The sequence below is a fragment of the Bos grunniens genome, chromosome 14 (assembly GCF_055505025.1).
Source record: "Bos grunniens cultivar Pamir isolate PY7600 chromosome 14, Bosgru_T2T1.0, whole genome shotgun sequence".
Taxonomy (NCBI): Eukaryota; Metazoa; Chordata; class Mammalia; order Artiodactyla; family Bovidae; genus Bos; species Bos grunniens.
This window is the reverse complement of record NC_141178.1, coordinates 83,587,206-83,600,078: the sequence shown is the minus strand read 5'-3', so window position 1 is coordinate 83,600,078 and position 12,873 is coordinate 83,587,206. Positions and strand designations below refer to the sequence as shown.

Sequence of the window (12,873 nt, the reverse complement as noted above, 5' to 3'; positions counted from 1 at the left end):
CTGGCTGGTGGTCCTCTGAGGCAGTGACCTTCACTGGCCGCCGGCTGGGATGAAGGCAAACGAAGCCCACAGCTGTTCACAGAAATGTACATCCCCTCCCAGGGCTGACTCAACCTCTACCCGTTTGCCCTTCGGCCTGTGCAGGACAAGTCCTGATTTCCTAAGACCCTCGCTTTCCTTATTAGACCGCTCTGCAGCTCCGAACGCCCGGGTTAGGAGACGGGATTGGGCGGAGAGGGAGAAGTGGCCGGCAGTTTCTCGCTCCGGTGAGCTAGGCTAGAGCCCCGCGCACTCAAGCCTGGGTGTCTGGGGACAAAGGCGCAGACATATAGACTTGGGAGTCCAAGGTTGCCCTCCTTGCCTGGGCACCCAAGGCGTGTGGTCCGGACCTGGAGTGGCAGGAAGTACCTTGCTCACCAGGTACTGTACGCCAGGACTTCCCCGCCGGGGTGAGCACCCTTCAGCTGGTCGCCCGGGACCCCGCCCACCTTCTGCAGGGGCGGGTCCTCGCGCGCCTATTGGCTCTGGACGACTCGCAGTCTCGCCCGAGAGGCCCTCCCATTGGCCTCACGCAGCTCACGTGACTGGGAGAACGAGGGGGCGTAGGCGGCGGTGGAAGGTGGGGGAGAGCGCAGCAAAAACAAAGATGGCGACCGCGCCGGGGTCGGTGGCCGCGGCGGCTGCGGGGCTACGCGCGGGCCAGACCCACTGAGGCGGCGGCATAGGGAGCGGGGCTGCGGGGTCTCGGCGGCGGCGAGAGGGCAGAGGGAGCGCGCGGCGCCCCTAACCTCCAGCCGCGGGAGCGCGCCGGCACCCGCCCGCCGGGCCGGCCGGCCGCGATGTCCGGCGCCGAGGAGGCTGGCGGAGGCGGCCCGGCCGCTGGGCCAGCCGGCTCCGTGCCGGCCGGGGTCGGGGCCGGGGCCGGGGCCGGAGTCGGGGTCGGGGTCGGGGCCGGGCCCGGGGCGGCCGCGGGGCCGGCGGCGGCGGCGGCGCTGGGTGAGGCGGCGGGGCCCGGGCTCCCAGACGAGGCGGGCCTGGCCGGCGCCCGGCAGCTGCAGGAGGCGGCGGGCGACCCCGACGCGCCGCCCAAGAAGCGGCTACGGGCGGCCGAGGCAGCCGAGGCGGCAGCAGCGGCGGCGGCGGCGGGCAGCGGGAAGCTGGAGGAGCGGCTCTACTCGGTTCTGTGCTGCACGGTCTGCCTGGACCTGCCCAAGGCCTCCGTGTACCAGGTAGGGCCGCCGGCCCGACCCCGACCCGGCTCGGCTCCAGCCCCGCCGCGGCCGGCCCCCCCGGCACCGCGTCTCCTCGGAGGCCAGGCCGGAGCCCTGGGGCCCAGAAGTGGGACTCTGGCGCCTGTTCGGAAGCTCCTTTCTCGTTCTCTGGCAACTTTTTTGTTTCCTGTTCGGAACCCCTTTTTTTCTCCTGCTCTTATACCCTGATCGGAACCTCCTGTCTCCCACTTAGACGCCCCTTCTCTTTCCCGCTTCCCCTGTTCTCTTCTCTTCAGCACTCCCCAGCCCACCTTCAAACTGACCCCAGAGAAAGCTGGTGACAGATGTGGGCTCCTCTCCACTTCCCGGCCTGCTCCCCGAAGCCCTGAGCTCCCTGGGCTCTAGGAGCCCCTGGTCTTGGCTCTTCCTCAAGAGTTCTTGTCACTTTCTTTGCAGACACCCCCCGCCTCCCGCCGCCGCCGCCCAAACTTGTCCTCATGCTCGTCCTGTATCCCTTTACCCTTTGCAGTGGAAAAATCCCCTTCCCCTTGTTATTTATTTCTGGAAAAACTTTGAGAAGGGAAGAGCTCACGTCTTGCCTTCCCCCACCCGTACCCTCACTCCTGGTATGGATGAACTGCCTACCTCAAGCCCCACAGTCTGGGCCCCTTCCCCAGCCCAGCCCAGCACCTTCTGGGCTTGCTTTGCCTCAGACTGGGCTCCTGCCCCGTCCCTCGTCACCCACACCAGGCCTGGCTTCCTAGGCTACTGGCGCTCCAGGAGGTCTGTTGGCTTTCTTTATACATGAAGAGGCAGCCTAGTGGCTGGACTCCGAATCCTTAACCAGCTCAGGCCTACCAGAGAGGGTACTGGACCCTGGGGGATCATATTCATGCACCACCCAGCGACAGGGTCACACTCTGGTCCCAGGGTCACTGTGCAGTGTTCTGCTCTCTCTGCTGTCTGTCTTTCTACGCCAACCCCCATCTCTGATTTCCCTCCCCCAACAGCTTTGAGGAGCTCTTGTCACCTTTGTTTGCATTTACAGGAGCTGGACATGACTGATGAGGCCTTGTCCCCCTGCTTGCGCTCAAACTGGGGGCTGTGGTGAGAAGGTCATTTTTGTGCTAGACAGTGCAGGGCTAGTGTGGACTTCCAGCCTCTGGATCTCCGGCTCCTTCCTGCTCTGGCAGGAGGCTGCTGGGGACGACCCCAGTGTGCCTGGATGATGGAGAGACAAAAGAGGAGGCATTGGTGGGGGAGAGGACACTGGTTTTCGACTCACTTTCCTGGGTTTTGGGAAGCTCCTGGCCAGAGGTCCTAGCTCATGGGTACCACAGGCCTCCTGGCTCAGTACAAATGGCGGTAGTGTGTCACATAACTCCCTCAGGCTTCGGGGTGCGCCTGAGGACCTGTCCTTCCTCTTACCCCTTTTGGTTGCCCATGACCTTTTGATTCTTCCAGAAGGACTTTTCCCTGGGCCTTAATTGAGACAGTGGGAGACCAAGTCAGTGGTGCGAAGTCCCAGGGGAATTTGGGGGTGCCTCGTCTTCCCTCATGTGAGTGGGCTGGAGCTGGACCTGGCATCAGAACAGACCATGCAGTGCCGGCTCTTGGTCCACTCAGCAGAGACAGCTGCATTTCTGCCTCTGGCCAGAGCTTCTGGTGACCGGGCCTCTGAGCCTGGCTGGTTCAAACCGGCCCACACTGTGCCGGGAGCTGAGGTCTGTCCTGGCCCGGCTGGAGGCAGGCGGCTGAGCAGCTCTGATGAAGGGTGAAGGCACTGTGGCCACGTGGGCTGTGGCCTTGCCCATGACCTCGTGGGCTCTGCTCAGTGCTTCCCCAGGAATGGGCCTACTGAGCAAGGAGAGCCACGGATGGTGCTGGCGCTGGCCGTCTGCCCCACCTCCATCCTTCCCCAGTGACACCGGGCGTTGGCAGGGAGTGAATTTCCTCTCATCTCTAGAGGCTTAAGAAAGCTTTAGAGCATGTGGTCAGTGGGAGAGCCATTGGCTCTGGAAGAGTTGGTCAGAGCCCCGCAACAGGTCAGAACTCACTTTGGCTCCCTGAAGTCTTGCTGTGGGATGGGGGCCCCTGATGTGGATGCCCAGCCGTTCCCACACTGGAGCCTGGGGTGAGTGGGGCCCCGAGGGAAGGCTTCTTGGTCGCTCCTTGCTGCAAGTAGTATTCCAGGTCACCTTCACAGCCACCCCGGATGGGGTCATTGATGGGGGAGAGGTTGAAATGGACCTGGAGCCCTGCGCCATTTTCTCCTGGGAGGATCTGGGCAAGGATGGCATGGGTCCTGCATGTACTACCTTGAAATGAGTGGACGCAGAGCTCTCTGCATGTCCCTGGTTGGGGCCCACTGCTTGCTGTGTCTTCCTGGCCTGGGTTCAGCCTCTCCACTTCTGCTGGCCGTCTTGGTGAGTTACACTGATGGGCTGTCTGGTGCACTTGCCTCTGGTGTTGTGGTATATTTTGCTCTCTGTTGCTACAGGCAACATTTAGCCTGACCCCACCAGGATACATGGCTTGGGGCCGGCACCAGCCGTGCCATGCATCTGAGGGCTGTTGCAGTTGGTGCCCAGTTCTGGGGGTGAGGAGAAGAGCCAGTGACCATGCTGAGCCCTCGTGCAGTGCCTGGTGCTGGGGTGTCTGCATAGGCCTCTGGATGTGGCTGGGCACACAACTCGAGAGCTTGCTCTCTGGCTGCCAGCTCCTACCTCCGTGCCTCTGGGGAAGCCTGGGTAGTGCCGAGAGCAGACACGGTGGCATGCCTGGGCTTGGTCACCTGTCCCTGATTGGAAACCCTTGCCCACATCCAGTCTGCCACACCACCTGGGTTGGGACTCTTGCTGTGGAGTCAGACCAGGGCGCTCATGCAACTGGTTCTCACCATGGCCTTTGTTAGGTTGGGTCAGGTCAGGATTGCAGCTGGTACGGCAGGTGCTGGTTTTGCTGTTCTTATGTGGGTGTTAGATGCATCCCTGGTGCCTGGCCTGACAAGGTGTGCAGCTGCTTTCCAGGCTCTCGGATAGGCACAGCAGCGGGCAGCCAGGTAGGGGTAGGCGGTCAGGGGTGCAGCCGGGACAGAGGATAGGAGCTCTGCGCTGGGCGTGGCGGGCAGTGGTGCTGCGCCTGTTCTGCATGCAGTTCTGGGGCCCCAGGGCACTGTGACCCGGCTCCTCTGCCATCTTCGGGGGAAACACAGCTTCAGCATGTGGGCCTGGGGTGCTGCCCCCTCATCTGATTCTTGACCCCCGTCCGGGCTCGCCCGCAGTCCTTCACGCAAGGCAAACTTGTCCCTGACCCCGCTGATGTCAGCGAAGGCTCTGAGCCGCAGACCAGCCTCTGAAGTACAGGCCCAAGAGGCTCTGCCACCCCGACTCGGTTCTCAGCCAGGAGAGTGCCTGTGCCCCCGTGAGGGTGGAGGAGCTGGGGCCTCTGTCACAGGCTGTGGCGCCAGCTGGCCTGGTGCCTGGTCCACTGCCTCAGGCCTGAGCCCCCTCCAGCCCTTTCCTCTGGTGCCCCTTCTGCCTGGGGGCCCTCTTCAGTCCTTTCCCCTCCCACTCCCGCGGGCCCTGCTGAGGCAGCACCCCGGGCCAAGGCCGTCCTCTCCCTGCTGCGGGATGCCTTTCCCGCCCCACCTGCCCGGCCAGTGGCACCGTCTGCCCTGGGGGAGGGTTGAGGCCGTGCTGCTGTGTCTTCTGTCCCCAGCAGGCCTCAGGTCAGCCCAGGGCCTTGGCCACCTGGTGGGCGGTCGTGTGGGTGAGAGGCCTGAGGCAGGGATGGCTCCATCTCTGCCCAGGTCCTGGCCAGCGTGGGCACCTGCCTTGGGGATCCTGTGAGTGCCCTGCCTCAGCACCTGTCCACCTGCCTGGTGCCACAGACTCTGTTCGTGGTGATGTTCAGGGGTCTCCCACGGGGCTGCCCACCCGCGTGGCTGGGGGTCCTCTTCCCTAATGCCGAAACTGCCGGCTCCCGCTTTGAGAACCTGTCTGCTTAGCCATCCACACCAGGGGAAGAGCCAGTCTGTGGCCACGAGAAGTTGTGCTTGCTTGAGCTGGCTGTCACTTTAGTTAACGTTTGGTCCAGGCAGGACTCCTGGTCCCCGCCCAGGTCCCCGAGCCTTGGGGTGGGGAGTCGGGCTGCTGGCCCAGAGCTTCAGCCCCGAAACCTGGGGGAAGGTTGGAGTCCTGGCTTGCCCTGAGAAGGGGCCTTCTGCGTCTCTTGACAAAAGAGGTCAAGGAGACGTTGGACAGAGGGTGCAAGGGTGTGGGGTGCCGTGAGGCCCTACTGGGCCAGGTGACAGGGTGGGGGTTCGGCTCCAGCTGGGCTGAGGGGCACGTAGATGGTTAGTGCCTCCACTGTGCTTGGAGGGCGGGCTGGTCCCGTGAGTCTGGGTTCTGAGCCTGCCTTTACTGGTAAGCAGTGGCGTTTAGGGGGCACCCCAGGGTTTGAGGGGACCATGCACTCCGGGCTGTAAGACCTACTGATCAAGGACTTGATCAAGTACTGAGGGCACTTTGTAAGATCTGTGTTTGTCCCAAGGCCCAGAGCCCAGGGCTTTTCCTCAGGAGTGCAGACACAGCCTCCAGCTGCCCCAGGGAAAAGTGGTTCAAGCAGAGGCCTGACCTGCACGGCCTAGGTGCACTGGCCAGGTGATGACCTCGGGGGCAGGTGCAAATGCCCCCTTCAGGGCTGTTGCAGAGGGACTTGACTGGAGAACCCAGTGGGAGGGAGGGCCTTTGTTGAGGCAGGCTTGTGCCTGGAGCCCTTCCTGAGGCTCCTGGGCAGGGGTGTGCAGAGGCCCGCTGGCGGTGGCAGTTAGTTCTGTGCCCTTGTGTGGTGCTGCCATACCTCTGCTGCACATGGTAAGACCCGCGTGTTCTCATTGCAGGTTTTTTTTTTGGGGGGGTGGGTGGAGCAAACTTGTGGGATCTAGTTCCCTGACCAGGGATCACACCTGTGCCCCCTGCAGTGGAAGCACGGAGTCTTAACCACTGGGTCTCCAGGGAAGTCCCTTTGCCTTATGTGCTTGAGAAAATGAGGCCCAGAAAGGGAGGTGGCCAGTCTGTGGTCGTCCTGCCGGTGGCCTGTGGGGTCTGGCCAGCCTGGAGCCCCCTCCCCAATCCTTCCTGTCTCTCAGGTCTTCCTGGCAGGTGGTGGGCAAGCAGCCCAGGCTGGGTGCGGCAGGAGCTGCTCCGTGGCGGGCCCATGCTCTCAGGGGCTTGGCCCTGGCAGTTGTGTGGGGCACTCTGGCCTGCCCTGGCTGGTGCTGTCCATCAGAGGCTTGGCGCACAGCCAGTACTGGGCTGAGCCCTCTGAAGCCCAACTTCTGGCTGGGCAAGAGGCCCGCTGCCTCGGCCAGGCCTGTGTGCAGAGTTGGGTCTTGGTCGGGGGTCCAGGGGGTCCTGGATGTGGGGAGGGCTCGAGTGTGGTGATTGCAGACAGACCCGCAGGCAGGTCACCTGTTGTCCCCCCAGAGAGTGTCCCTTGGGTGGCCGATAAGGGACTAGCTGTGGATATTTGCTTGCCCCTCAGCCAGGCCAGCAGCACTGCTTCGCTGTGTTCGATCCGAGAACTGAGCTCTTAGGGCTGGAGGGGCCGTCACCGTGTCTCCCCAGAGGCCAGGAGAGGGCTGGTGCCTGTGTTAGGTCTGGAGGCTCCGGGGGGCCGGACAGAAGCTGGCCTGGAACAGGGTTGCTCCTGCAACCCCCAGGTTCTGAGGGGAGGCCTGCAGGTCACCCCATTTGCTCCCGAGCAGTGGACTTTCAGGGCAGGGCCAGGAGTGAGCAGTCACACACTGGGCAGCCTCGCATCCCTCACGGGGTCCCTGGACCCCATCCCGAGTCTCTTGCCCTCAGGCCCACATCCTGGCTGGACCACCAGAGACCAGAAAAGTCAGCTGGGCCGGGCCCAGCAGCAGCTGTTGCTCTCTACCCAGACCCTCGGGCCCTGCCTGAGGGCATCTAGAACTAACGTTGGCCGCACAAAGTAGTGTGGGGTCCCAGGCCCTGGGGTCCCAGCGTCCGGCCGGCTCCCTCCCTGGGGTGCTGGGCAGGTGTGGTGCTGCCTTGCCTGGTACTTCCTCCCGTGAGTCAGCGGTCAGGTTAGCAGGTCCTGCTCGCCTTTCTGCCTCTGGAGGTCACAGCGACTCTCTCTGTGGATGTGGCTTGGTGCAGCCAGGCCCTCGGGCCCACCTGCGCGGGGGCTTGGAGAACACACCCGACCTGGGCGGGCGGCAGCAGCCTGTGGTGCCTGGTCCTCCACTGTCCTCTGCACTCAGACCTCTCTGGCTTCTCCACGACTCGGGGGGTGGACAGAACAGATTCCTTTTCTGCCCTGACTGTTCTTGGCACCAGCCTCACCTCCACCCTCAGCCAGCCCGCATGTCCAGAGCAGACCCTGCCAGGCTCCCCCCTCATCTCACACACTTTAATCTTTCACCTGACTTAGAAATTGAGATTTGAGTGCAGCTGATCTAGGGCACTTGTGTGGACCTGAGTTCTGTGTCTGAGGCCTTTGTCTCTGGCCCCCAGTCAGCCTTCAGCACGTAGTCCCCTCACCCACTAGACCCCAAGCGTGGCCTGTCGGTGCTGAGAGCCCACTCGGCCTCCTGCAGCCCTCAGCTCCGTGCCCGGACCCTGGAGCGGTGGGATGGAGGCTGGTGTTCACTGAGGACCCACCTTTTGCGGGCCTGGCCTGGCAGTAGCCCCGATCGTCTCAATTGCGTTGCATCCCACTTGCAGAAGGGTCCTGGGCCCCAGGGGAGCTGGTGGGCGCACTGTCCGCCTGCTCATCCTCTGCCCTGGGCGTCTTGCGGGGGAGGTGGGTGCCCAGAGCGGGGGCACCACACTCCCTCCCAGGCTCAGCGACCACCCAGTGTGCCCCAGAGGACATGGCTCGTCTGCTCCTGCACCACTGGTTCCCTTGTGGGCCTCTTCTACCCCAACCCTGTGAGTCCCTGCAGACCCGAGCCCACAGCCCAAGTGTGTCAGTGGCATCAAGTGGGTGCTCTGGGGATGTGTGGAGCACCCTCCCTCAATGAGGGAGCTGAGCTGGCAGCCTGCTGTCCACACACCAGGCCCCCAGGCTGGAGGGGAGGTGGACAACCGCAGCGTTTGGGCCTTGGATCCACAGGCTCAGAAAGGGAGGGGCCGGCTCCAAGGCTGAAAGCCAGCAACCCCCTGCAGACACGCGCTGCCCCTGTGCCCAGCCCGTGCCAAGGGTCTCCCCATCTGCCCGGGCTGTGCTGCCAGCCATTAAGAAAGCCACTGGTGGGAGCCAGCCCCTTGGGGGGGTGGCAACTGCCTTGCCACCTGTGCCGGCCCAGGAGGCCAGTGTGGCGGGGCCTGGGTGAGGGCACACCTGCCAAGGGTGGGAAGCTCGCCGAGAGCACGTGTGCTCCAGGCGTCCCCGAGTCAGGCTCTGCTGGCAGCGAGGGCCACCTCGAGACCCGCCCTCCCCACGGGGCCGTGTGGGCTCCGGAGGCCAGACCTGTGCTTCTCAGACCGCTGCCTGCCTGTGGCCCCTGCAGCTGCAGCCCTGGGAGGGGCCGGCCATGGGGCGGGTGCGCCTCTGCCTGGTCCCGCAGGTCCGTGAGCTTCATCTCCCTTTCCTTCTCCGCAGTGTACTAACGGTCACTTGATGTGCGCTGGCTGTTTTATCCACCTACTAGCAGATGCCCGGCTGAAGGAGGAGCAGGCCACGTGCCCCAACTGTCGTTGTGAGATCAGTAAGAGCCTCTGCTGCCGCAACCTGGCCGTGGAGAAGGCCGTGAGCGAGCTGCCCTCTGAGTGTGGCTTCTGCCTGTGCCAGTTCCCCCGCTCCATCCTGGAGAGGCACCAGAAAGAGGAGTGCCAGGATAGGTGAGCGTCTGGACCAGCTGGCCCGCCTGCCTCCAGGCCCTGGCAGGGCGGGGTCAGCGGGAAGCTGCTGGGGCAGGCAGGCCCCACAGACAGGGCTTAGATCCTCACCTGGCAGCCTCTGGAGTCACCCTGGCCCTCCAGAGTTCTTGTGGCCGTGTGGTGACTTCTTCCTTGAAGCCTGTCCTTGGTGGTCCTGGGCCAGTAGAGTGTGGCCAGCCCAAGGGCTCTGGGATCGTGGTGTAGGGGGGCACTGGCTCCACAATCCCATAGGGAGCCAGGCCACTGAGTCTCCCTGGAGCGGAGCCATGCAGGGCTTAGGACTTTCGTGGAGGGCCCACCCCGGTGGGTGTAGGTGGTGTGCACACCCACAATTCACACATGCCCTGCTCCTTCCTAGGCCCTCCCGAGCTCTGACCCCTTCTCGGGGCCAACACACGGGGTATTTGTCCTTCAGGGAGCAGTTCAAATGAGAAGGGCTGGGTGGACGCACCCCTTGGGAGGACCCCTGGCACGGCCGCCTTGCATAGGCAGGGTGTGACCGCAGTGCTCACCGCCTCCCCAGGGTGACGCAGTGCAAGTACAAGCGCATCGGCTGCCCGTGGCACGGCCCTTTCCACGAGCTGACGGTGCACGAGGCCGCGTGTGCCCACCCAACCAAGACAGGGAACGAGCTGATGGAGATCCTGGATGAGATGGACCAAAGCCACCGCAAGGAGATGCAGCTCTACAACAGCATCTTCAGCCTGCTCAGCTTTGAAAAGATCGGCTACACAGGTGAGGCGCCCTGCCGCCTGCTGCACCCCACACGGGCTGGGGCGGGACCGGCAGCCAGGAGCCAGGGCAGATGCACCCGGTGGCTAGGCTCTGGATGAGCTCCTGGTGCGTGGGAGGATGCCTCGGGGAAGAGGGCTGGAGGCTGAGCAGGGGGGCCAGACAGGACCCTGGGGGCCCTTGCATGGCTCTGCAGAGGCCCCTCTCCCTGGCGTCCCCACCCTGGTCCTGTGACCCCGGCAAAGTGGTGTCCTCACTGCGGGGGGCTGCACGGCCTTAGGACTGGTGGATTCTCACTGGAAGGTGGGTGTGTCTGGGGGGCTCTGGGAGCTGAGGGCCTGCCCTGCGGAGCCAGGGGCAAGAAGAGCAGTCATCACATCGGGTCCTGCCAAAAGGCAGTTACTGCAGTGGCCACAGGCTTCCTGAGGCCAGTGAGAAGATGGGCAGGGCTGGGGCTCCAGAGCGAGCTGAGGGGGCCCGACTCAAACCGCAGAGCCGGGAGTGGATGCCCAGGGATGGGCAGGCTGGACTGCGCCCAGGCCCGCTGGATCTCCTGGGCTCTCCTGGTCACCACCACTGCATTTGGACACTCTGGGGAGCAGGAGTCAGGCCAGAGCTCGCTCTAGACAGAGGATGGCAGGAAGCCTGTGCTCGCTGGAGCTCACGCCCGGCGGCCAGCTCCACATCAAGGGCAGTCAGGCAGCAGTCAGACCGTGCTGCCTGGGCCGGGCCTGGCTTCGTGCGGGCCCGCGGAGGCCCAGGGAGCCGAGGGCTTGGCCTCAGCAGCAGAAGGCCATGGCTCTGGTTAGTCGTAGCCTCGGCTGCCGTGGTGGGCACCGTGTCCCAGACCACCCAGCCTGGAGAGTCCCTGTGGACCGAGGCGTCGTGACTGCGGCAGTGGCCGGGAAGGGAGGATTGGCCACCTCTGCAGAGGGACTTGCCGGCCAGGGGCCACGGGCTCTACTGTGAGGACTGTGTGGCGGCAGTCACCGCTGACTGAGGGGCCCTTCGGCCAGCTGGCAGAGCCAGGACTGGGCCCTCAATGGGGCTGCGCCTTGAGGCCCAGTGTGGGCTCGGGGGCCACGTGCCAGCCCAGCCACCGGCTTTTCTGGCAGCTCTGTATCAGAACCAATAAAGTGCACTTTTTCACAGAACTGCATCCTGTCTGTGTGTCTGCTTACCCCGGCTCCCCTGGGTGGGGCCGCTCGCCCTGCGGGGCCCCGGGGGGAAGAGGAGGGGCCAGTGGGGGTCCGGCCACACCGGCCACTCTCCCCTCAAAGCCTCTGGGTTCCCTGCCGCTAACGAGTGTCACTTCTGTTTGTAGTTGTTCCCCCAAAGCTTGCGTGCGCCTTCGTTTGCCCTAATGGGTTTGATTTGCCTTGTGACAAGTAGAGCTGCTGTGTCCGGGTAAGTTGCCTTCCTCCCTGGCCGAGCCCTTCTCCTCGGCCGGCCGGGAAGGCGCCACCCTGGCCCTGCCCCCTCTGACCGCCGGCCCCGGCCTGTCTGTCTCCACAGAGGTCCAGTTCCGGCCGTACCGCACAGACGACTTCATCACACGTCTGTACTATGAGACGCCTCGGTTCACGGTGCTGAACCAGACGTGGGTCCTGAAGGCACGCGTGAACGACTCGGAGCGCAACCCCAACCTTTCGTGCAAGCGCACCCTCTCCTTCCAGCTCCTGCTCAAGAGCAAGGTCACTGCGCCCCTGGAGTGCTCCTTCCTGCTGCTCAAGGGCCCGTACGACGACGTGAAGATCAGCCCCGTCATCTACCACTTTGTGTTCACCAACGAGAGCAACGAGACGGACTACGTGCCGCTGCCCATCGTCGACTCCGTGGAGTGCAACAAGCTGCTGGCTGCCAAGAACATCAACCTGCGGCTCTTCCTGTTCCAGATTCAAAAGTAGGCGGCCCCGCCCACGCCCACGGCCGCGGCTGCACCGCGCCCTTGCCCATCTCAGCGGAGAAGGGACGGAAGCGAACCCTGGGATGTCTGCATGTGTGTGCGAAGGTGGGAGCCCCCTCGCCCTCTGCCCCACCTCCCCTGTCCTGGGCGCCGGAGGCTGGGCCCCGAAGAGGAGACACTGCTTGGGGACCCAAGGGGTGTGGTGTGGCTCAGCTGCCTGGCCCCAGCCCCAGCGTGCAGTGGGCCCCATGCCTGCTCTGGGCTGCACACCGAGCCACCCACAGCTTCTGGGCCGGGCTCGGGGGCACTGACCACAGACAGCATATTTGATTGCAATTAAAAAGGCACCCTTGTTTCCTACTTTCTGTTTTGTTCAAGAGGAAGGCGTGGCTATAGTTGAACAGAATGGGGTCTTCAGTTTGGCCAAGGTCAGAGCCCATCCCTCAGGAGAGACTTGGAGTTGCTGCCCCCTCTGTTGTAGGCCTCGAGGAGCGAGCAGTCAGTTTCCCCAGCACACCCACCCCCAGCTGCTCCAGGGAGGCAAGGTTTAGCTACAGGGCTCAGCAGGCTCTTCGGAATGCAGGGTGATTTTCTGTCTCTTCCCAGGAAAATAAACCCTTTATGGGCTCTTGTCTAAGTTACACAAATTTAGCAAAAGAGACTCTATCTTCTCTATTCAGTCTCAAGGACTCAGTGTCTTCAGGTCATGAGGAGAGTTTTGGGGTGCGCTGGCAGTGAGCAGGCCTGGCTGGCTGAGGGTCTGAGTGGTCCAGCTGCCCCCAGACTGCTCTCAGGGACCATCCGCTGGTCCTGCATCCAGTGGAAGTCAGCGCTGGGCAGGGTGGTTCCTCCCCAGGGAGGTGGTTCCTCCCCTAGGGAGGTGGCCCCCCGAGGTGCAGGCCTGTGGGCCTCATGGGGGGAGGAGCCCTGCCTGGGACCCCGAGGCCTGCTCTTGAAGCGGGTGCGGGCCCTGCTGAGACCAGGCTCCCCGCACTCACAGCTTTCAGTACCAAAGAGCTGGTTCCCTCCCCGCAGGCCAGCCCACCTGGGCCTGGAGCAGCGCCTGGTGGCCTGGCCCCCACTTCAGGCTTGGTGGGCAGGGCCACCCTGG

At 63.9% G+C, this 12,873-nt stretch overlaps 1 protein-coding gene across 7 annotated transcripts; it reads left to right on the top strand.

Moving 5' to 3' along the window:
* Window positions 1–484: 484 nt before the first annotated feature.
* On the top strand, window positions 485–12,122 carry ZFTRAF1 (zinc finger TRAF-type and ring finger containing 1). Of its 7 annotated transcripts, none has more exons than XM_086338060.1 (5): window positions 632–1,229; window positions 8,847–9,085; window positions 9,648–9,859; window positions 11,181–11,263; window positions 11,372–12,122. In XM_086338060.1, the coding sequence occupies exons 1-4, from the start codon at window positions 840–842 to the stop codon at window positions 11,246–11,248; spliced, it is 909 nt and encodes a 302-aa protein (XP_086194186.1). In that variant the 5' UTR covers window positions 632–839; the 3' UTR covers window positions 11,249–11,263; window positions 11,372–12,122. The 7 variants fall into 7 exon arrangements, with proteins under 7 accessions (XP_086194189.1, XP_086194187.1, XP_086194184.1 ...); XM_086338065.1 differs by lacking the exon at window positions 632–1,229 and adding an exon at window positions 2,313–3,637; XM_086338063.1 differs by lacking the exons at window positions 632–1,229; window positions 11,181–11,263 and adding an exon at window positions 485–619.
* The last annotated feature ends 751 nt before the right edge of the window (window positions 12,123–12,873 follow it).